Genomic DNA, 25799 nt, shown 5'->3' on the forward strand with positions numbered 1-25799 from the left:
AAAATCTAACTAAATGGATGTAAACACGATAAAAGGTACTGCACTTCAATATATATATATATATATATACAAAATCAAGCATTGAATATATATAGAGCTTACTTTAATAAATATTCACATTTCCTTCCAGTAATAAATGGTCATACAGATGCAAAAAATACAGACCAATCAGAATGCAGTATGTAAATGTGGGAGAAAGGACCAATTGGAGTTGAGTATGCAAATATTATGAGGGTGTCATCATCACTGTGTTCAAACTATGAAGTTACAAAAACTGAAACGAGTCTGTATGTTAAATATTTCAGGGCAAATTATTAATTAATAAGTTAATTAATATTTCAAAAGATGCCAGATTCCTCATGAAGTGAGTGTTTGTTAAGATGAGAGATTGTGATGTTCTGCTGGGCTCCGGTCCAGCGTTCAGTCCAATCACACACACACACGTTCTTTCAGATGATTTACACATGCGTATAAACACTCGGTATGACTTTATCCCAGTGCAATGAATTAGTTCTGACCCAACAGGACCACACAATGAGCTGCGCGACACTGAGCAGCGCACGGATCCGTTCACTGAACCTCCTTCATCAGATCCGGCCGCTCAAACACGTTTTGCTCTTTTAATCATCTGACGTTGTGTTCAGTTTCAACACCAGATCTGATGTTTTCAAACTGAAGTTTTTCTCACTAAATGTTTCTTTACAATAAATAACACTTGATTTGATATTTTGTATCTAGTGAGTGACATTCGAACGCTGTTTATTGATATTTTTTTGTCATTTTTCATAATAATTAATATCGTGGGTCTTGGCAGATGATTTACATCATTCAAACACTGATTATTGTAAATACTGAAGTGTGTGGAGCTGCTGAAGAAATTAAATTTCCCTTTTTCCTGAACTTAAATGGTTAAAGAAAGTGTAAAGTTAACGATAGAGCAAAAGTACTGAAATCAATATTTTATTTCATGCAAAACATATTTTACAAAATAACTTGGCCTCTAAAAGTTTTAGAAAATCAAAATCTTGAAGTTGGTATCACAAAAAATGAGTCGCTAAAAGGATTTAAAGTAGCATTAAAGCTTTCGAATAATACCTCATTTATGATGATTATTAAAATATGTGATGGGGGAAAAGGCAATGAAAAGGGACACTTAAAGTAACTTTAAATTGTGTCTTGGTCATGTGACCTGTTTTTCTTGATGGAGATGTGTAGGGAACATTTCAGGCCTAAAAACGGATTCAACCTGATAGACAGTAACCCAATCCCGTGTGTGTGTGTGTGTGTGTGTGTGTGTGTGTGTGTGTGTGTGTGTGTGTGTGATGATGATCTGTGTGTTGTCTCACCGTCATCACACTATCTTCTTGACCATCTGAAGGTCTCTTGTGTTTCCAGTCACTGCTCTGATTGTTGATAGTATGTTTACAGCGCCTGTAAAAGTTCACTAGAAGTTTAAAAATTAGATTTTGATGTGACAGTGATGATATGATGATGATGCTTTCTGAGAAATTGATCAAAATAAGGGAGTTCTTGCATAAAATATCTGTCAATGGAGTCAGAACAAATAAACAATTCAAAGGGAAAACAAAATTATATTTCTGACCCCACTGAAAGATATTTTTGTTTGTTTTAATCATAAGCAAGAATTAATATCTGAAGTAATTTTGCCTTCATAAATGTATCTTAATTTAAGAATGTTTAGATATTTGTGCTGGAAAACAAAACAAAGAAACAGATTTTTTTTTTTTTTTTTTGGCAGTGCAGGTATAACATTTGAGTGGTTGTCAGGGTGTTGCTCTGCAGTTTCTAGAGTGTAACGGGTGGTTGCCAGGGTGTTGCTATGCAGTTGGTGTTATGGGTGGTTGTCAGGGTGTTGCTATGCAGTTTCTAGGGAGTTATGGGTGGATGTCAGGGTGTTGCTATGCAGTTGGTGTTATGGGTGGTTGTCAGGGTGTTGCTATGCAGTTTCTAGGGTGTTATGGGTGGTTGTCAGGGTGTTGCTATGCAGTTTCTAGGGAGTTATGGGTGGATGTCAGGGTGTTGCTATGCAGTTGGTGTTATGGGTGGTTGTCAGGGTGTTGCTATGCAGTTTCTAGGGTGTTATGGGTGGTTGTCAGGGTGTTGCTATGCAGTTTCTAGGGAGTTATGGGTGGATGTCAGGGTGTTGCTATGCAGTTTATAGGATGTTATGGGTGGTTGTCACTGTCAGGGTGTTGTTATGCAGTTTCTAGGGTGTTGTGGGTGGTTGTCAGGGTGTTGCTATGCAGTTTCTAGGGTGTTATGGGTGGTTGTCAGGGTGTTGCTATGCAGTTTATAGGATGTTATGGGTGGTTGTCACTGTCAGGGTGTTGTTATGCAGTTTCTAGGGTGTTGTGGGTTGTTGTCAGGGTGTTGCTATGCAGTTTATAGGATGTTATGGGTGGTTGTCACTGTCAGGGTGTTGTTATGCAGTTTCTAGGGTGTTGTGGGTGGTTGTCAGGGTGTTGCTATGCAGTTTCTAGGGTGTTATGGGTGGTTGCCAGGGTGTTGCTATGCAGTTTTTAGGATGTTATGGGTGGTTGCCAGGGTGTTGCTATGCAGTTTCTAGGTTGTTATGGGTGGTTGCCAGGGTGTTGTTATGCAGTGTCTAGGGTGTTATGGGTGGTTGTCATGAAGTTTCTAGGGTGTTGTTATGCCTTTTCTAGGGTTCTATGGGTGGTTATCAGGGTGTTGCTACGCAGTCTCTAGGATGTTATGGGTGGTTGTCAGGTTGTTGCTATGCAGTTTCTAGGTTGTTATGGGTGGTTGCCAGGGTGTTGTTATGCAGTGTCTAGGGTGTTATGGGTGGTTGTCATGAAGTTTCTAGGGTGTTGTTATGCCTTTTCTAGGGTTCTATGGGTGGTTATCAGGGTGTTGCTACGCAGTCTCTATGATATTATGGGGTTGCCAGGGTGTTGTTATGCAGTTTCTAGGGTGTTATGGGTGGTTGTCAAGATGATTTGTTTGGTTTGATCAGTATGAGCACTAGTACTAGTTATGACTGACTTAAACAGCACTGAAAATCTCAGCATAGACACACACACACACACACACACACACACACCTCTGTAGGGCCACACATGATCATTATGGTTATTTTATCTATTTTACACATAATTATTGTGGCCGCAGTAACTCTGGTGGTAATTATGAAGCTTTAGAAATGCTATTCTGGGCCGGATTGGTCATAGAGGAAGTGTGTGTATGTGTGTGTGTGTGTGTGTGTGTGTGAACACGCGTGAGTGTGTTTGCGTGCGTGCGTGCGCGTGAGTGCGTGTGTGTGTGTGCGTGCAGGTGAAGCCGAAGACGAAGAGCAGATTGTTTTCTAGCAGATGTGACCTTGCAGCTGTAATGAAAGACAGTGAATGGACGAGTGTGGAGGCTTCAGACGCTCTCGTCATAGTAGCACACGTGTGTGTGTGTGTGTGTGTGTGTGTGTGTGTGTGTTTAGCAGCTGGATGCCAGCTGTGAGTCTGTCAGTGGAGCTGTTTTGCTCCATTCTTCCCTTCAGACAAGCTGACTGTGAGTATAATGTGTAAATGATGAAATGAGTGTGTCGAAGGAGAGCAGAGCAGATGGAGGTGTGAGGTTTGGTGGAAACCACAGGTATGGACGGCACAGGACGCCACTCGACAGAGAAACAGAGAGAGTTTGGGTGCAGACGCTGGAAAAAAGAAGACGCCCTTTTCACTGAAGTTTCCTTTAAACAGTTTACGGTTGCCATGACGACAGCTAAACGATTCAATTCCAAAAGAATCTTTCTTGCAACATTAGTATCAAGAATCTGGCATTCCATCTAAATTAATAGAGAAAAAAAAACATCATTCATGGAAACATTTTAACGTTTTTTTTAAATGTTACTAGTTGATTCAGAACGTTCAGAGAACATTCAAAAGTAACGTTCCCGTGATGTTTGAAAAATGGTAGTTACGTGAACATTTTTTTTTTTTACTTTTATAAAATAAACTGGTTGTTTTGAACAATCAGAGAACATTCAGAAATAATGCTCTTAGAACACATTTTTTTAGCTGGATAATGTTGCAAAATTCATCAATTATGAAACCATTTTAATTTCAGATATAAGCAGCTCCACAAAAGACAAAAGTGTCATTATTCAGATCAGTTCAGTAACTGTCACTGATGCATCAGTTGTTTATTCAGTTCAGTTCAATAACAGCTGCTTTATCTGCATCACACACACACTGTTGGGCGAGATTACTTTTGTATTTGAATGAAGCAGTGGCTGTAGGGTGAGTAAACGGGTTATTGTGGTGTTTGGTCGAGGGAATAACTGACTGGAGAATCCAGCGAGGGGCGTTCGAGTTGTTTGAGTTATGAAAACAAAGACAGAGTTGGAAAACAAAGTTTACCATTGAAGAAAAACAGTGATATTGAGAGAGGCGGAGAGGGAAAAAAACGAGGCGTAATCTCGCCGTGGTTGGTTCGATCCCAAGCCCGGCCCATTTCTCTCCTTTCGGGCCACGTCAGGAACGGCTGGCTACATTAGAGCTGCCATTATCCTCTCCAAGTCATAACAGCCAGAACACCCACCTCGACAGAGAGGAGGAGGAGGAGAGAGGGGGTTGGGAGGAGAGACGGAGCGAGAAAACAAGCCAAGAGAGAAAGTTGTTGCAGATGAGGGCGTACGGGACAAGTTTTACCCCGTTTTACAGGCCTTCTGTCTGTCTGCTGAAACACACCAACACTTTTACACTCAACCTAAAGTTTGAGAAAGTTTGAACGTCTCTTCTGCTCACCGAGACTACATTTATTTGATCAAAAATACAGTAAAAATTGTGAAATATTTTTACAATGTAAATCAGCTGTTTTCTATGTCAATATATAGTAAAGTGTAATTTATTCCTGTGATCAAAGCTGAATTTTCAGCATCATTACTCCAGTCTTCAGTGTCACATGATCCTTCAGAAATCATTCTGATATGCTGATTTGCTGCTCGAGAAACATTTATGATTATTATCAATGTTGAAATTGTGTTACATTTTATTTTTCAGGATTCTTTGATGAATATAAAGTTCAAAAGAACAGCATTTTGAATCGTTTGTAACATTATAAATGTCTTTAATGTCACTTTTGATCAATTTAATGATGAATAAAAGTATTAATTTCTTAGAAACTCCCAAATTTTTGCAATAGTAGCTCAATCTGAGCTTTCATTTTTATCCTAAATAGCAACAAGTGATAAATGAGGTTTTCCCATTGGTCCAAAATCCCTCTCCAAATATTTTATCACATCTTCTTACTTTCAGTGTGCTGATGCAAAATCAAATAAAATTACGTATAAAATTAAAATCATAGAAATACAAATAATGATTTAAAATAATTTATTAATATTAAATGTTATTAATATTATAGTAAAATATGTTAATATTATTCATTAATACTTTTAAAATTATTTAAATAATTGTTATATAATAATCATTAAAAGCATCTTCCTGCAGGACGTCTGTGTCTCTGACTGACGGACACACAATGACATGTAGTTTCTGCCCCCCGTCATGTCTGTGATTCCGCCTGTGAGTTCTGACAGGTGTGTGTGTGTGTGTGTGTGTGTGTGTGTGTGTGTGTGTGTGTGAGACCTCCCTCATGGTATTTATTGGGCCGGGCAGCTGTGGCTTCATACGAGATCTCTATTTAGCGTCTGAAACTCATTAGTGCACGTTACCAGATATACACCTACACACACACACACACACACACACACACATACACACACTATGTGGGGACATTCCATAGGCGTAATGGTTTTTATACTGTATAAACTGTATTCTTCAAAGAATATAGTGGTTTTACCACGGTACATGATGGAAAACACACTTATCATGTTTAATGTCCATAAACTGTGATGACATCATGGCACTGCTGTGTGTTTTTGCAGTAAGTGCTTGTGTCAGGATTATTATGCTTAACTACAACTACGTTATAAAATTTAAACTGGTGTGTGAAATGAGTGCATGAGGTCTAATGCTGTGATGTGTGTTCCTGCAGAGGATTGTGGGTGTAGCGGGTGTGTCCGTCTCAATGCCAGTGGATATGCAGCCGCACCAGGGGCTGTACCACTACGACAACACCGCCAACCAGCCGAGCAGAGGGTACAGCACGCACACACGCTCCCTATAGAGGGTACATCGCTCACACACGCTCCCTATAGAGGGTACATCGCTCACACACGCTCCCTATAGAGGGTACAGCACACACACACGCTCCCTATAGAGGGTACATTGGTTACACACACTCCCTATAGAGGGTACAGCACACACACACGCTCCCTATAGAGGGTACATCGCTCACACACGCTCCCTATAGAGGGTACAGCACACACACACGCTCCCTATAGAGGGTACATCGCTCACACACGCTCCCTATAGAGTTTACATCGGTTACACACACTCCCTATAGAGGGTACAGCACACACACACGCTCCCTATAGAGTTTACATCGGTTACACACACTCCCTATAGAGGGTACAGTACACACACACTCCCTATAGAGGGTACAGCACACACACACGCTCCCTATAGAGGGTACATCGCTCACACACGCTCCCTATAGAGGGTACATCGCTCACACACGCTCCCTATAGAGGGTACAGCACACACACACGCTCCCTATAGAGGGTACATCGCTCACACACGCTCCCTATAGAGGGTACATTGGTTACACACACTCCCTATAGAGGGTACAGCACACACACACGCTCCCTATAGAGGGTACATCGCTCACACACGCTCCCTATAGAGGGTACAGCACTCACACACGCTCCCTATAGAGTTTACATCGGTTACACACACTCCCTATAGAGGGTACAGCACACACACACGCTCCCTATAGAGGGTACATCGCTCACACACGCTCTCTATAGAGGGTACAGCACGCACACACGCTCCCTATAGAGGGTACATCGCTCACACACGCTCCCTATAGAGGGTATATTGGTTACACACACTCCCTATAGAGGGTACAGCACACACACACGCTCCCTATAGAGGGTACAGCACTCACACACGCTCCCTATAGAGTTTACATCGGTTACACACACTCCCTATAGAGGGTACAGCACTCACACACGCTCCCTATAGAGTTTACATCGGTTACACACGCTCCCTATAGAGGGTACAGCACACACACACGCTCCCTATAGAGGGTACATCGCTCACACACGCTCTCTATAGAGGGTACAGCACGCACACACGCTCCCTATAGAGTTTACATCGGTTACACACGCTCCCTATAGAGGGTACATCGCTCACACACGCTCTCTATAGAGGGTACAGCACGCACACACGCTCCCTATAGAGGGTACATCGCTCACACACGCTCCCTATAGAGGGTATATTGGTTACACACACTCCCTATAGAGGGTACAGCACACACACACGCTCCCTATAGAGGGTACAGCACTCACACACGCTCCCTATAGAGTTTACATCGGTTACACACGCTCCCTATAGAGGGTACAGCACACACACACGCTCCCTATAGAGGGTACAGCACTCACACACGCTCCCTATAGAGTTTACATCGGTTACACACACTCCCTATAGAGGGTACAGCACACACACACGCTCCCTATAGAGGGTACAGCACACACACACGCTCCCTATAGAGGGTACATCGCTCACACACGCTCCCTATAGAGGGTACAGCACTCACACACGCTCCCTATAGAGTTTACATTGGTTACACACACTCCCTATAGAGGGTACAGCACACACACCCGCTCCCTATAGAGTTTACATCGGTTACACACACTCCCTATAGAGGGTACAGCACACACACACGCTCCCTATAGAGGGTACAGCACACACACACGCTCCCTATAGAATTTACATCGGTTACACACACTCCCTATAGAGGGTACAGCACACACACACGCTCCCTATAGAGTTTACATCGGTTACACACACTCCCTATAGAGGGTACAGCACTCACACACGCTCCCTATAGAGGGTACAGCACACACACACGCTCCCTATAGAGGGTACAGCACACACACACGCTCCCTATAGAGGGTACATCACACAAACACGCTCCCTATAGAGGGTACATCACACACACGCTCCCTATAGAGGGTACAGCATTCACACACGCTCCCTATAGAGTTTACATCGGTTACACACACTCCCTATAGAGGGTACAGCGCTCACACACACTCCCTATAGAGGGTACATCGCTCACACACGCTCCCTATAGAGTTTACATCGGTTACACACACTCCCGATAGAGGGTACAGCACTCACACACGCTCCCTATAGAGGGTACAGCACTCACACACGTTCCCTATAGAGTTTACATCGCTCACACACGCTCCCTATAGAGGCTACAGCACACAAACACACTCCCTATAGAGGGTACATCACACACGCTCCCTATAGAGGGTACAGCATTCACACACGCTCCCTATAGAGGGTACAGCACTCACACACGCTCCCTATAGAGTTTACATCGGTTACACACACTCCCTATAGAGGGTACAGCACACACACACGCTCCCTATAGAGGGTACAGCGCTCACACACGCTCCCTATAGAGGGTACAGCACTCACACACGTTCCCTATAGAGTTTACATCACTCACACACGCTCCCTATATAGGGTACATCACACAAACACGCTCCCTATAGAGGGTACATCACACACACGCTCCCTATAGAGGGTACAGCATTCACACACGCTCCCTATAGAGGGTTCATCACTCACACACACTCCCTATAGAGGGTACATCACACACACACACGCTCCCTATAGAGGCTACATCGCTCACACACGCTCCCTATAGAGGCTACATCGCTCACACACGCTCCCCATAGAGGGTACATCATTCACACACACTCCCTATTGAGGCTACATCATTCACACACAATCCCTATAGAGGCTACATCGCTCAAACACGCTCCCTATAGAGGCTACATCGCTCACACACGCTCCCCATAGAGGGTACATCGCTCACACACGCTCCCTATAGAGGCTACAGCGCTCACACACGCTCCCTATAGAGGCTACATCGCTCACACACACTCCCTATAGAGGCTACATCGCTCACACACACTCCCTATAGAGGGTTCATCACTCACACACGCTCCCTATAGAGGGTACATCACACACACGCTCCCTATAGAGGGTACAGCATTCACACACACTCCCTATAGAGGCTACATCGCTCACATACGCTCCCTATAGAGGCTACATCGCTCACACACACTCCCTATAGAGGGTACAGCACACACACGCTCCCTATAGAGGGTACATCACTCACACACGCTCCCTATAGAGGCTACATCGCTCACACACGCTCCCTATAGAGGCTACATCGCTCACACACGCTCCCCATAGAGGGTACATCACTCACACACGCTCCCTATAGAGTTTACATCGCTCACACACGCTCCCTATAGAGGCTACATCACTCACACACGCTCCCTATAGAGTTTACATCGCTCACACACGCTCCCTATAGAGGGTACATCGCTCACAGACGCTCCCTATAGAGTTTACATCGCTCACACACGCTCCCTATAGAGTTTACATCGCTCACAGACGCTCCCTATAGAGGCTACATCGCTCACACACGCTCCCTATAGAGGGTACATCACTCACACACGCTCCCTATAGAGTTTACATCGCTCACAGACGCTCCCTATAGAGGCTACATCACTCACACACGCTCCCTATAGAGTTTACATCGCTCACACGCACTCCCTATAGAGGGTACATCACTCAGTTAGTAAACTTTAAGTTCTTTTGACTTACCAATGAAGAAAAATGATATTTAAAACTTTGTTAGGAGCTACAGTTTAACATTTGCAATTTTCTTTTAAAGAAATATATTGTTAGAATAACTTATAGCTGGTAGTTTTCTCAATCTATTCATTACTGTCAAGTTAATTTTGGCTGTTTTCATTTGAAGCTGACTGTGTCTCTCTGATCATGAATATTAATGATATGTGTGATCTCATTGGTCTCTGGCTCCTCCTCTCACTGAGGCTCCTCCCCCTGCTGAATGCCACCCATGTTGAGCCGCCGTCAACCACTCGCTCTCTCTCTCTCCCAGCTGCTTATTACTGGTCAGAGAGCAGAAACTCTCCGCATGACTGACCAAACCAGACTCAGGTTACTTCAGAGAGAGAGAGAGAGACAGACGATGAGAGTTCAATTTTAGAATAACAACTTTATCCAGTCGTGCCAAACAAAAACAGGCAGATTTGAATGAAATAGTTCTTACAAAAAATGTCTTTTAGAACGTTTTTTTTTTTTATAACATCATAAATTCACACCGTTTTCAGAGAATTTTTGCTTTGGTTTTCACACTTAAAAAACAAGTGAAAAAAAATCAAATTTTCAAGATAGATACTCTAAAAAATAATAATAAATATTTTAGTAAATAATCGAATAAATCTTCTAAGTCTAAATATTAATATTTACCTCTCAGTAACAGCTTTGCTAATCAGATAAATGCATCTTTGTTTAGGAATGTTTAGATTTTATTACCGGAAAACAAGACAAAGACGCTCATTAAGAATATGATGAGAGAGAGAGAAGGAATTTGCACGAGAGAGAACAACAGATCCACAGCAGTGTGACGAGAGAGAGAAAGAGAGAAAGGGCTCATGGGGGACAGAAAGGCAGCGGTTCGGGGGGAGAGAGAGAGAGAGAGAGAGACGTGCTGGATTAGTGTGAGGAGATTAAACCGCTCCGGAATACACACAATGTTCAGAGGGAATTAGTGAGACCACCGTCACTGAACACAACATCAGGGAAGAGAGGCAGAAGATGAGCAAAAGAGAGGAAGAGGGGACAAAACTGTCATCAATATGAGAAGATAGTGAAATAGAGGAATGTTGGGGATTCCCACTGACATGTTCTTAGTCTTTCATTGGTTTAAGTTTGAAGAGAAGCAGAAGGAAGTGGCGCCTCATGGTGGCCATACGGAGGAGTTACAATAAACCCGGACTCATGCTCTCCACTTCAGTACTAAGTCAGTCATCTCTAGTACTAGAGCTCGTAATGCTGTGATCAAATATATAACAGTATAATAAAGATCAAATACATATCAATTAAAGTATATATATATGTATATATATGTATGTATATGTAATAAGTGTGTATATATGTGTGTGTGTGTTTGTAGACTGGCTCCGTCAGTAAGATCCCCCTACAGCGAGGTGTCGTCTGTGTGTGTGGCGCGCCCTAGTGGTCAGCCACCGGATAGCAGAGAGATGTACAACCCCTCCATGACCCCTGGAGCCTGTATGGACCCCTACATGCGGCCGCCACATGCACCCCCACCGCACGGCATGATGGGACACCGTGGGATGCCGCCGCCTGAGAGTGAGTGCTGTTATCATAAATCACTCATTCATTTATCAGAAGCCACACATTAATTGAGCTGGGCTGTCATTAGTAAGACAGTGTAATAATATATCAGATTATTGGATGTGGTCTAATCTCAAAATTTAGGATTAAATTTGGTGCACTTCTGAAACCCGCCAGCTGGTGGCGCTTGAGAGTGCTCAGCTGAGATGCTTTGGTTACTAGTATGTCATTTTGTAGAATATTACTGAATATAAAAATGCAGTAACCAGGAATATTAATTTCTCCATTATTGTACAGTCTTTGTACAAGTAGGATGATTGGTCGGTGTAGTATTTGTCCCGCCCCTCCTCCACTGTGATTGGACGGCTGGGTAAAAAGTGACAGTGATGAGTGCTGCGTTTTATCCATAGCTGAACAGTTTTCAATTCTCAACTACAATTTTTTTTTTTATAATTTAATAATACGTTCCCTCGATTTGCTAAACCGTATGCATGATTTACTAATTTGTTCCCTCGATTTGTTAAATCATGCACATGATTTATAAATTGAGGGAACGAATTAGTTAATCTTGTGCGCGATTTAGTAAATCGAGGGAACGAAATAGTAAATCTTTCGTGCAATTTAGTAAATCGAGGGAACGAAATAGTAAATCGTGCGCGCGATTTAGCAAATCGAGGGAACAAAATAGTAAATCTTTCGTGCAATTTAGTAAATCGAGGGAACGAAATAGTAAATCGTGCACGCGATTTAGCAATTTAGTAAATCGAGGGAACGAAATAGTAAATCTTTCGTGCAATTTAGTAAATCGAGGGAACAAAATAGTAAATCGTGCGTGCGATTTAGCAAATCGAGGGAACTAAATAGTAAATCTTTCGTGCAATTTAGTAAATCGAGGGAACGAAATAGTAAATCGTGCGCGCGATTTAGCAAATCGAGGGAACGAAATAGTAAATCTTGCATGCGATTTAGCAAATCGAGGGAACGAAATAGTAAATCTTTTGTGCAATTTAGTAAATCGAGGGAACGAAATAGTAAATCTTTCGTGCAATTTAGTAAATCGAGGGAACGAAATAGTAAATCGTGCACGCGATTTAGCAAATCGAGGGAATGAAATAGTAAATCTTGCATGCGATTTAGCAATTTAGTAAATCGAGGGAACGAAATAGTAAATCGTGCACGCGATTTAGCAAATCGAGGGAACGAAATAGTAAATCTTGCATGCGATTTAGCAAATCGAGGGAACGAAATAGTAAATCTTTCGTGCAATTTAGTAAATCGAGGGAACGAAATAGTAAATCGTGCACGCGATTTAGCAAATCGAGGGAACGAAATAGTAAATCTTTCGTGCAATTTAGTAAATCGAGGGAACGAAATAGTAAATCTTTTGTGCAATTTAGTAAATCAAAGGAACGAAATAGTAAATCTTTTGTGCAAGTAAATCGAGGGAACGAAATAGTAAATCAAAGGAACGAAATAGTAAATCTTTCGTGCAATTTAGTAAATCGAGGGAACGAAATAGTAAATCTTTCGTGCAATTTAGTAAATCGAGGGAACGAAATAGTAAATTGTGCGCGTGATTTAGCAAATCGAGGGAACAAAATAGTAAATCTTTCGTGCAATTTAGTAAATCAAAGGAACAAAATAGTAAATCGTGTGCACGATTTAGCAAATCGAGGGAACGAAATAGTAAATCTTGCATGCGATTTAGTAAATCGAGGGAACAAAATAGTAAATCTTTTGTGCAATTTAGTAAATCAAAGGAACGAAATAGTAAATCTTTTGTGCAATTTAGTAAATCAAAGGAACGAAATAGTAAATCTTTCGTGCAATTTAGTAAATCGAGGGAACGAAATAGTAAATCTTTCGTGCAATTTAGTAAATCGAGGGAACGAAATAGTAAATTGTGCGCGTGATTTAGCAAATCGAGGGAACAAAATAGTAAATCTTTCGTGCAATTTAGTAAATCAAAGGAACAAAATAGTAAATCGTGTGCACGATTTAGCAAATCGAGGGAACGAAATAGTAAATCTTGCATGCGATTTAGTAAATCGAGGGAACGAAATAGTAAATCTTTCGTGCAATTTAGTAAATCGAGGGAACGAAATAGTAAATCTTTTGTGCAATTTAGTAAATCAAAGGAACGAAATAGTAAATCTTTTGTGCAATTTAGTAAATCAAAGGAACGAAATAGTAAATCTTTCGTGCAATTTAGTAAATCGAGGGAACGAAATAGTAAATCTTTCGTGCAATTTAGTAAATCGAGGGAACGAAATAGTAAATTGTGCGCGTGATTTAGCAAATCGAGGGAACAAAATAGTAAATCTTTCGTGCAATTTAGTAAATCAAAGGAACAAAATAGTAAATCGTGTGCACGATTTAGCAAATCGAGGGAACGAAATAGTAAATCTTGCATGCGATTTAGTAAATCGAGGGAACGAAATAGTAAATCTTTCGTGCAATTTAGCAAATCGAGGGAACGAAATAGTAAATCGTGTGCAATTTAGTAAATCAAAGGAACAAATTAGTAAATCATGTGCATGTACGCATGAGGCTCTGTACGAACATTTTCATAAATCAGAAAATGTACGTCCGAACGGCTTTGCAAACGATTTAAAAATTTAAAACAAAAATTCTTGCTGCTTATGTTTCATGAATGAGGCCCATGATCTGTATTGTTGTTTTAGGTGTCAGTGGCGCCCCCTACTGTAACCAGAGCATGATGTCATCTCATCACAACCTGTCTCATCATCACCAGCCAGGATCCGAACACATGGGATCAGGAGACGGTGAGTCGGACCAACCCGAAAATATTTATAGTTATTATTTCGATAATTTAACAACACATTCAAATGTTCCCGATTCTCTAATGTGTCCGACAGCATCTTGTTTCTCGACCCCTCGCTCCATGCTGAAGTTGAGTAAGAAGCGTGCGCTGTCCATCTCGCCCCTGTCCGACGCCAGCGTGGACCTGCAGACCGTCATACGGACCTCGCCCAACTCGCTGGTGGCCTTTGTCAACTCTCGCTGTGGGCAGAATGCTGCCAGCTCATACGGGCATCTGTCTGTGGGCACCATGAGGTGAAGATCTGCGTTACAGCGCCTCTGCAATCCAATGCAATAACATTAACTAAAATTTTCAGGAACCTCGGCTTCATTTACACACTGGTCCATATCCACGTGTTCCTTATGATTTCAGTCCGTCTTTGGGATTCTCCAGCTCCATGAACTACCCGTCCAGACCTCAGGGGAACATGTACAGCTCTCCATCATGCCACGGGCCTCCACCTCGCCTGCCTCCGCACAACCCCAGACTTCACGGCCCTCCGAAACACACACATGTGAGAGCCGTCCCGTCCGTCACTGTCAGTGTCGTGTGCTCTGTGTGTCAGTGCATTACATTAAGATCCCTTTAGTTCATGCATTAATCGTGTTTGTTAATCTTAATGATAGTTAATAAAAGCACAACTCTTGCTTGTTAGTTCAGGTTTTTTAAATCATATTAACAGACACAAGTTTTGATTTTATAATGTATTATTAAATGTTGAAATTTAATATTAACTAAGATTAATAAATGCTTTAGAATGATTTTTCACTAAGTAATGTCTCATATTGTAATGTTACCATTTTTATTAATATTTTAAAGTAGCTTTTATTTTTATACTTTTATATTTTTTTGCGTTTGCGTTTATGCATTAACTAATGTTAACGAAACCTAATTGAAAAGTGTTACCAATATTTTGAATTAGCTTTTAATTTTATAGTTTAATTTTATGAGTATTCATAATTTTTACTATTTAGGTTTAATTTATTCTTATTTGAGTTTTAGTTTTTATTTATAAACAAAAATCAGAAATGTTGCCCTGGCAATGAACTGAATGAGTTTTATTAAATACGAAATTAACATAAATATTAACAAATGGATCCTTATTGTAAAGTGTTATCATTTTTTATATTTAGCTATAATTTTATTTATTTTAGTTTTAATACTTTTAGTACGTCAACTTGAACAAGTTTTTCATCTAATATTTTTGCTTTATGTCAGTTGTTAAATCACGTTACCTTTATTTCAAGAGCACTTTATGCAGTGCAGGTTGTTTTAAAGCCACTTCACCGATAAAACAGTTCATGAAAATGTCTCAGTGCTAGTTGAGGATAATAACCCTGCCGTGTGTCCTCAGCTGAAGACAGAACCGGTTCTGGGAAGCGTGATGGACAGCATTAACATCAAGAGCCTGGAGGAGCATTCGGAGGGGGACGTGGCGAGTCCGTCCTCCACTGGAACCCAGGTAATGTTCGGAATAATCGGAAAATACTTTACGTCATGTTCACATCCTCCAGAAGTTAGGCTGTATATACTCGAGAATGTTTATGCGATTCCGACATGAGGCTCACTGTTCGGCTCATGCGCTGTGTTACGCAGGATCCTCTCCTGGGTCTATTAGAAGGTAGAGATGATCTGGATAAAGAGGAGAAACCTGAACCAGAGGCCATCTACGAGACCAACTGCCACTGGGAAAGCTGCAGCAAAGAGTTCGACACTCAGGAACAACTCGTGCATGTAAGAAAGATTTAAGAGTTGTTTACTCACCTGTCGTTCCAGGCCAATCTGTTACTACTTTGTTTCACATTTTGTTTCACATTTTGTCTTTGTCTGACAAGCTCCAAAAAGGAAGAAAAGCCATGAAAGCACCATAACAGCAGTCCACATGACTTGTATGCTATATGTCAAGTCAGTAATGAAAGATTTGTGTGATAAAAAGAAAGAAAATCAATTTCCCCTTCCTCTGAAGCTCTGAAATCTCATTCCGTTCAGATTGAAAAATCACACAGGCAGTGTTGTTATTGTAATCACTAAAACTGGAGAAAAATAATAAAGCTAAATTGAAATATATTAAAAATAGTAACACTTTACAATAAGGTTTAACATTAACTACATTAGTTAACATAAAGAGTGAAAAGCATTTATTAATCCTAGTCAATGTTAAAGGGGTGTTTGATTATGATTTCTCTTTTTTAACTTTAGTTAGTGTGTAATGTTGCTGTTTGATCATAAACAACATATGCAAAGTTACGACGCTCAAAGTTCAATGCAAAGAGAGATATTTTCTATTACAGAAATCGCTTTTTCAGAAACGTCCAGTTTCATTCTAAAAGTTGTAACTTCTTCCTGAGTCTCTCCATCAGTGTCGACTCCGGTTTGAACAATGTAAGGCTGAACACTTTCGTCATTTTGGCTGCGTGAGATTCTCCAGCTTTGTTGTTGTTGAGCTGTTAAAGCTCCGCCCTCTTCTGGAAAGCGGGCAGCTCATTTGCATTTAAAGGGACAAACACAAAAACGGCATGTTTTTGCTCACACCCAAATAGGGGCAAGCTATAATTAACAAAGATTACTAAATACTGTAACAAATGAATTGCTCAATGTTAACTAATGGGATTTTATTGTAAAGTGTTAAATAAAATCACATAAAAATACAAATAAATTTTAATTCTGCTAATTCAAAATATTAATAAGTACTATAATACTATATAAATAACACATGCACCAGGTGTTCCGTCAAGCATCCCTTTTCTTTTGTCATGATTTCTCTTTCTCTTGCACAGCACATCAATAACGAGCACATCCACGGGGAGAAGAAGGAGTTCGTGTGTCACTGGAAGGACTGCTCTCGAGAGCAGAGGCCCTTCAAGGCGCAGTACATGCTGGTGGTCCACATGCGCAGACACACCGGCGAGAAACCTCACAAGTGCACTGTGAGTTACATCTCTGTTCGATGGCTTCTGTTTGAACTCTCTTGAAAACAACTGAATATAAATGTTTATGTTCGTGTGCATCAGTTCGAAGGCTGTAATAAAGCGTACTCGCGTCTGGAGAATCTGAAGACTCATCTGCGCTCGCACACCGGCGAGAAACCGTACGTGTGTGAACACGAGGGCTGCAACAAGGCTTTCTCCAACGCGTCAGACCGAGCCAAGCACCAGAACAGAACACACTCCAATGAGGTACATCATGGTTACGAATATACGTCATGGTTATCTGCTGGTTGTGTGTTGCATTTTTTCTTTTATAATGAACATGCGGTTCAAATTATTGCAATTATTTTGTTGTAAGACAAAAACTGACCAAAAAATTGTACAAACACTGATCACAATTTATTATTGCAATTAATTTATATAAAAATCCTTATTGCAATCGATTAGAAATTAATGCAATTCATTTTTTGTAAGACATAAACTCACTGAAACAAAAAAATGTACAATGATTGCAATTTATTATTGCACCAATGAGTTATTAAAAAATTTAAGTCATTTGAACAAAAAAATTTAACTAAATTACACGTTTATCTGCTGGTTAATTTGCTTTTTTGTATTTTATAATGTATATGCACTTCGATACAACTATAAATCTGGTTAATTGGTTGCATCAGTTTAAAGGCACTTTCAAACAGCATTTCTTTTTAATTTCAAAGTATTTGTTTAACACTTTTCATGATATAAATACAGCAGCAGAAAAATGCCTCAATACATTTAATAGTCTAACCTGACATTCTTTCTTCATTCATGCCAGGCTGGAGGAGAAATACTAAAATCAATTAACCAGTAGTTCACAAATGTGTTTTGTTTCCAAACTTTTGTTTACATGCCAACCATGCTCTCCTCTCTCTGGCCTTTAGAAACCATACGTTTGTAAGATTCCCGGCTGTACAAAGCGCTACACAGACCCGAGCTCTCTGAGGAAGCATGTGAAGACGGTACACGGACCTGAGGCTCACATCACTAAAAAGCACCGCGGAGACACCGGTCCACGTCCTCCAGGTCTGACCCCTGCAGGTCAAAGCTCTGAACTTCTGATAGAAAAAGAGGAGAGAAGCAGAGAGGACTGCAAATTACTCGCTCCGGAAACCACACTGGTAAGACAAGAACATTGATTTACCATTTTTAACTTTAGCTCAATGCTCATTGTAATGGATGGTCAAGTGAATCATTTCTCTCTCATTCCTTTAGAAATCTCAGCCAAGCCCTGGTGGCCAGTCGTCCTGTAGTAGCGAACGTTCTCCACTGGGGAGCGCCAACAACAACGACAGCGGTGTGGAGATGAACCTTAATGCAGCGGGCAGTCTCGAGGACCTGACCACACAAGAGGAGAACGGGAACACTGGTGTGGCCGAGTCCAGCGGTGGCGTGGGGTCGGGGGGAATGTGCATGTCCGTACAGGCCTTGAAGAGGTTGGAGAACCTGAAGATTGACAAACTGAAGCAAATTCGCCGACCAACGCCACCTGGGCGGAGCGGAGGAAACAAACTACCGGCTCTCTCAGGTGAAAGAGAAAGCAAATCAAGCACGTTTGATTTTTGATTGCAGTCAGTGTTAATCTGATGAAAAATGGTATTTTGTTTTCCTCAACCATAACGAATATGTGCATAATGATGATGCTAGCAGGTTATTTTCATAAACTAAAATTAATGCAAAAATGAAAACTGACTAAAATGAATGAATATGACTTGACAGGATATTTAAAAAAAAAAAGACTAAATGACTAAAACAAATATGTCTAAATAAAAACTGCAAAAATTAATGCTGATCGCAATTTATTATTGCAATTAATTTATAAAAAAATTGTTGTTGAATGATAACTAACCACAACAAAAATGTATAAACACTGCAAATTATTATTGCATTAAAAACTTTTATTGTGCTAGGTCATCAGAACTTAACATTTACAATTTACATTTATTAATTTGCCATTTTATGCACTTAAGGTTGTCATGTTATAATAATCAAACCCATGACCTTAGCGTTGCTAGCCTCATGCTTTTCCAGAAATTCTGCCATTGAGTAATTCTCATACTAACTCTGCTTTATTCTCTGCTCCTTTCAACAGCAGGAGAGATGATGGGCATGTGTGCGCCCTCACCCTTGCTCTCCAACCGGCGGGTAATGGAGCTTTCTGCCCCTGATCTGGGCGGAGTTAGTGGAATGGGAATGTCCTGCCCACCTAACGATCGGCGCGGCAGCGGCACCAGCAGCCTCAGCTCTGCCTACACAGTGAGCCGCCGTTCCTCCATGGTCTCGCCCTACCTGTCAAGCCGCCGCTCCAGTGAAGTGTCCCAGGTGGGTCACTGCCAGTCTGTGATGGGGACCGATGTGCCCGGTGATCCACTGTCTCCTCAGAACAGCCAAAGAAGCGGATCGTGCCAGAACGCTGGCGGATTGCCAGGTCTTCCAAGTCTCACTCCTGCGCAGCAGTATAGTCTGAAGGCTAAATATGCAGCGGCAACAGGTGGCCCACCGCCCACCCCACTACCCAACATGGACCAACCTGGCACCCCTGGCAGACATGTGGGATTCTTGAGAGAATGCCATGGCCAGCCTCTTCCTCCATTTCTGCAGCAAGGTGGCATGAGGAGGCACAGTGCTAATGCCGAATACGGCACGGGAGTGATCTATCCGCATCAGGCACCCGGCAACAACACGAGACGTGCCAGCGATCCAGTGCGCTCAGGGGCTGACCCGCAGGGTTTACCCAAAGTGCAACGCTTTAATAGCCTGAGCAACGTGTCCCTCATGAGTCGCCGCAACGCGCTGCAGCAGTGCGGGTCTGACACCGCTCTCAGCAGGCACATGTACTCACCTCGTCCACCGAGCATCACTGAAAATGTCATGATGGAGGCCATGGCCATGGAACCTCACGGGAACACCGAAGGCAGAGAGCAGGGCAACTTGATCCATGGTGGAGACAGAGCTTACATGGGCTACCAGCAAACTCAGCACCACCCTCACAATGCCAGTCAACTGTCTCCTGGACAAGAAGGCTTGGGCTGCATGGATCAAGTCTACCAGTCTCAAATGCAAGGTCCGTACCAGGGCCAGAGTGAGGAGATCTGCGCAACCGGGGTGATGGGTCAGGCTGAAATTGCGAACAATCTTCTACAGCAAGCTGAGTATGGCATGAGCACCTGTCAACTCAGTCCATCCGGCCCACACTATCCTAGTCAAGGTGAAGGTTCAGGGCCCTGGGGACAGACCAACCAGCTCCACAGCCCTCAGACCGGCATGCAGTATCAGGGTGCAGGCATGCAAGGACAGCACTACCTTCAACAGGGCATATACGACCCTGCATCTGACCCTGGCCATCAAAGAGTTACTGTAAAACCTGAACAGTTCCATCCGTCCATGGGAGGATCCAGTTCCTGCCAGAACACCAAACCTCTACACCAGCATCGGCATAATACGAATATGCAGGGATATCCACCGCAAAGCCAAGGGCTCATGGGAAGGTCCTCCAATGCCAGCTGTGACTTCCATCATGGCCAGATGGGAACACAAGCCGGACATCCGCAGCAAAGCCAGGCGGGATCGTTCCCGAGCAGCGGAGGAATAAATCTTGCGTTGGCGGAGAGCCGCAGGTCGCAGACACCAATGCATCAAATGAAAGAGATGATGGTGAGGAACTACGTGCAGTCACAGCAGGCTCTCCTATGGGAACAGCAGCAGGAGCAGAGGGTAGTCGATGGTCTCTCCGGGAAGCCTGACAGCATAGACATGGGAGGACAAACGGCGATGCTGCAGCACAGCCCACAGCATCAACAAGCTAACCAGAACCTTTACCCCGGTAACACTTATCAAGGCTTCCCGAATCAGAACTTGATGAGCCCACCACAAAATCGAGTTCCCAGTTCTGTCAAGGAGCATACAGCCGGGATGCAGGGCTCCTGCTACGGGCCAGACATGGTGCCACGACCACCTCAGGGACGGAAGCCTCTGAGTCGCCAGAACAGCCTCTCCCAGCAGGCAGGTGGGGCTTATCTGGGCAGCCCACCTCACCTCAGCCCGGTCCACTCCACCGCCAGTCCCAGAAGAGGAGTGCGGCTCCCACCGGTTCAACAGCAGCAGCAGCAGCATTCAGAAAACTTCACAAATAACAACAATCCCATGTATTACACAGGCCAGATACACATGCACCATGACATAGAGAAGACTCAGGATGGTCCATGTCTGGCCCAGCAACACCTGACAGGGATAGACCCTAGTACCAAATCCACATCGATGGCCTACTCGGACCCTGCACCCATGTCCAATGCCTTAGAAAACCTGGACTTGGAGAACGCTCAGATTGACTTTGCTTCCATCATCGATGACCCAGAGCCTTCATCTTACAGTCCAATAAACCCACCACTGGGACACCACCAGTGCTCCTCTCAGACCTCCTCCCGTCTCACCACACCCCAAACCTCCATCACCCTTCCAAGTGGCCTCTCTAATATGGCAATCGGGGACATGACCTCAATGTTGACGTCCCTAGCCGGGGAGAACAAGTACTTGAACACGTTATCTTAAAGTGTTTCTACATATAATTGGGCCAAAGTGAGCACGTGGACTCAGAAACTATTGCCCTCACAACACTAAAGGTTCCTCTGAACGTCCCTCTTCTTGTTTGCACGCCACGTACTGATGGTTCTGCTGGTGTCCTACATGGGATCTCGCAGATTTTGCGTAAGAGTTTTGTGTGTGAAATATGTTGCTAAACATTACCACAGAGGCCTAATGACTATTATTACTCAAGGGGCATTCCAGTCACTACTGTGAGACTGTTAAGATGGAAGTCTTTGTTTAAAATGTAAATATGAGCTTTGGACTGTAATTGGTGGGAAGATAGAATCAAAGAAAATTTACTTTTTGATACATATCTGGACTTGGACTGGCAAAAAAAGCCACATGAACACCACATAAGAAGACTGAAATACAAAGTGAGTGAATGTGTAAAGGAAGAAGCTAGTAGGCACATTCTCTAAAAGTATTGGTAAAGACAGGACTCAAGTGCCTTTGACAAATTGTGGCCTCTTATCTTTGATTCCTCACAGGTACGACAAGTTGGAGAAAACGAGATACATGGATAGATGGATAAACACAGCATAAAGCCCAAAGTATACTTCAGTTTTGACACAAACACCTAGCGTATGAGTACAGTCCAATGCATAGCCTTTCAAAGTATACTCCATTTGACAGTGAGCATGAACACAAGCGGTTGAAAGTTACATTTCGTCTGCGCTATTTCTTTCCAGAAGTTTTGAGCAATAAAAAACATTTTTGTACTCTTTTAAACTAGAGTTCTCTGTATCTCTGAACTCCCTCACACAAGCGGGAGTTTATTGTTTTTCCGTCTTTTGGAGTTTGATGTGCCGTCCATTTCTATTTCGACCATGAAAAGGCCAGGCCAGTGCCGCCTTGTGGACCAACTAATTAGTGCAAAAAAATTCAAGGCACATGCGCGAGCTAAGCGCGCAGACTACATGTGGTTAGAAAAAAGGGGCTATGATGATGATGAAATTTGCGTTATATGCACTGTGCACATGAGCGTAACACACACACACACACAAAAGTATACTTTGGGCTTAAGAGAAAGGGTTTTCTCATTAAAACTCATTGCTTACTGTCATAATGGCAGATTACAGAACAGTATTTTAAAGCCTTGTCAATTATCGCTCTAGGTCTAGACAAGTGGCTTTGAATCATAATATTCATTCAAAGTTGTAGTGTTTGTTTTCTGATTGTTTGACTAGTCTGATTTCAGACAGATACGTTAAAGGGCAACGGCACTGAGTTGTGTTTTTTTTTGTAATGTTTCTCTTAGTCTGCGCTGCGCCACATAACCCAAGCTAGCATGCATATGCATTGCACTGACAACAGCACTGAGCTGAGGAGAAGTGATGAATTTTTATTAAAGTTTCCACATAGTATGAAAGTTACAGTGCAGGTACTTGATGTTTGTCAAGCTTTTGGTTTTAAGTCCTCTGTTATTTCAACACATTGTGCCTAACTCATTTTAAGTATCTATTTGTCATTTAAGTGTTATCGAGGGGTGCGGTACGGACACAACCCTTTAAAAATCCCAGTGTTTCCACTTTCTGTGGGCATACCAAAGACGACTGGCACTGAGACGAGGCCACACTTGATACTTGCGAGAAACACCATCATGTGCTTCCATATTGCTGTGATAAAGAATGTTTCCTCTTTTTTAAAGAAAAAAACAAAAAAACATTTTGTGGTTTTTGCTTTTCTGTGTGTTTTTATATCTGTCACAGTTCACTCAAACCTTTTTGCTGGCAAAAGTTCATAAAGTAGTAACAGATTTATGATATTAGCATTTATCTCATCTATTTACAAGGAAACTAAGTGATATTTTTGCGTACCATTTTCTACATTTTTGTACAAAGGTACTATATTATACCAGTTTATAAATAAACAGAGCCTGTGATGGAAGAAGATGATGTGTTGTACTATAAAGTTTCTTTATTCTTATCCATGTACCATTCTGGAAAACACTGAAAATATTGGACAACAACATGACCAGTGTTGGCCACGTTACTTTAAAAAAGTAATTAGTTATAGTTACTAGTTACTTCTCACAAATAGTAACGGAGTTAGTAACTGAGTTACATCATTATAAAAGTAACTAATTACCAGGGAAAGTAACTATTGGGTTACTTTAAAAAAAAAAAAAAAGTCAAATAACTTGAATGCCCCCAATATTAAATATAAGTCTAAGAATAAATAATTCTTGATCCGACTCGTGCTTATGAAATTTCTCTGTACTGTCATTAAAGAAAATGTAGTTTCATATATATGTTTTAATAGTCCTTTGTTATGTTTTAAATTCATTTACTTGATTATGAAACATGAACAGCATGAGTAAGATCATAGATGCATCATAAGATGCGCAATATATCGGGAGTCATGGAGAGGGTCAGACATGATTTTGACCACTTCATTAAGTTTTGTTTTATAGAAAGCCTCTCTTTAAAGTGAATTTCGTTTGGTAAAAATTGTATCTTAATTTTAATCAATGTTTCATCAACCAATTGCCTGGATTTAATAAATAAGAAGCAAATATAGCAGGCAATATAATCATGGCAGGCGCAGGCGCGATCACTGGCGCGTGAACTGGAGCACGACTTATAGGCTAAATGAACCGAAACTCAGCGTATAGGCTGTTTGCCTCGCAGACATGAGAAATATATCTATAGAAAGCTTGAAATATCTAAAAACGAAAAGAAATAGGCTACTCTGATTATGTAGCCTAATCCGAATTAAATGTGCATTCTCTCTCTAGGCGCGTCCAGTATATGCGGAGATGATGAGAGTCAGCAATGTCAACTTCATCTTTGCAGCCGACACTGATTCAGAAAAACATTACTTTATTAATAAACAATTAAAATGTCTCCTTGCTGTTTTTTGTCATATTCATAATCATTACTTTTGCCGGTTCTTTATGGCAAGCATTATGCGTGCGCTTGAGTGCATATATTACATAAACGCTCATTATTAGTTTATTCTCTCCAGTATTTAAGAAATTAAATTAATATAAATGTGTTTAGTCAACTAATGGCTTAAATGAACAACTACTAGTCAACTAGAAAAACTTATTTCACATTTTCGATCCAGCATTTCACAAAGTGTATTCTGGCTTGAGCTCGCGCTCAGCTCGCATGCTCTGACACTGACACACAGTTTAAAATTTGTGTATGACTAACCGCAGCACACACCAGAGAAAAATCTTTGCAGGTCCTGTGGCTGAGAGAGAGCATATACTCTGATGAAAACCACTTCAGTGAGCTCAATTATAGTAACGCGGCATTTTTTTGCCAGTAACGGTAACGGCATTGTAACGGGAGAAAAAGTAATTCGCTTGATTACTTGTTACTGAAAAAAATAACTCCGTTATTCCCATCACTGAACATGACACACCTGAGTGCCTTTTTAATGCTTCAGGATTAGTTCACTTCAGAATTAAAATTTCCTGATAATTTACTCGCCCTCATGTTTGATGTTTATGTCTTTCTTTCTTCAGTGGAAAAGAAATGAAGGTTTTTGAGGAAAACATTCCAGGATTTTTTTCCATATAGTGGACTTCACTGGGGTTCAACGGGTTGAAGGTCCAAATGTCATTTTCAGTGCAGCTTCAAAGAGCTCTACATGATCCCAGACGAGGAATAAGAGTCTTATCTAGAGAAACCATCAGACATTTACTAAAAAAAATAAAAAATTATACACTTTTTAACCACAAATGCTCATCTTGCACTGCTCTGCGATGCTCCACGCATGACGTAATCATGTTGAAAGGTAGGTGGTAGTACCGCGGTAGGGCGAAAAACTCCATCTCATTTTCTCCTCCAACTTCAAAATCATCTGACATCGTTGTTTTACCTTTTTTTGACTTAGTCTTTGCACGTTCGCTTTGAAAACACTGGATCGGTACTTCCGCCTACGTCACGCGTGACCTTTCCTACGTGATTACGTCATGCGTGGAGCATCACAGAGCAGTGCAAGACGAGCATTTGTGGTTAAAAAGTATATAAATTTAAATTTTTTAGAAAATGGCCGATGGTTTCTCTAGATAAGACTCTTATTCCTCGTCTGGGATCATGTAGAGCTCTTTGAAGCTGCACTGAAACT

General features: G+C 41.7%; 1 protein-coding gene across 4 annotated transcripts in view; it reads left to right on the forward strand.

Moving 5' to 3' along the window:
• gli1 (GLI family zinc finger 1) overlaps window positions 1-23611 on the forward strand; it is a 57297-nt gene extending 33686 nt beyond the window's left edge. Inside the window, exons 1-13 of one of the 4 annotated variants that reach the window (XM_048198683.1) lie at window positions 6025-6128; window positions 10919-11010; window positions 11164-11363; window positions 14033-14134; window positions 14228-14426; window positions 14545-14686; window positions 15527-15634; window positions 15769-15906; window positions 16950-17099; window positions 17184-17348; window positions 18020-18256; window positions 18351-18663; window positions 19228-23611. In XM_048198683.1, coding sequence (XP_048054640.1) covers window positions 11252-11363; window positions 14033-14134; window positions 14228-14426; window positions 14545-14686; window positions 15527-15634; window positions 15769-15906; window positions 16950-17099; window positions 17184-17348; window positions 18020-18256; window positions 18351-18663; window positions 19228-21683 — 4122 coding nt within the window. In that variant the 5' untranslated portion in view covers window positions 6025-6128; window positions 10919-11010; window positions 11164-11251 and the 3' untranslated portion in view covers window positions 21684-23611. Of the gene's footprint in view, window positions 1-6024; window positions 6129-8263; window positions 11011-11163; window positions 11364-14032; window positions 14135-14227; window positions 14427-14544; window positions 14687-15526; window positions 15635-15768; window positions 15907-16949; window positions 17100-17183; window positions 17349-18019; window positions 18257-18350; window positions 18664-19227 lie in introns of those variants that run through there. The other 3 variants (XM_048198681.1, XM_048198680.1, XM_048198682.1) reach the window with 3 other exon arrangements.
• Window positions 23612-25799: the final 2188 nt, after the last annotated feature.

This window comes from Megalobrama amblycephala, linkage group LG8 (assembly GCF_018812025.1).
Source record: "Megalobrama amblycephala isolate DHTTF-2021 linkage group LG8, ASM1881202v1, whole genome shotgun sequence".
NCBI lineage: Eukaryota > Metazoa > Chordata > Actinopteri > Cypriniformes > Xenocyprididae > Megalobrama > Megalobrama amblycephala.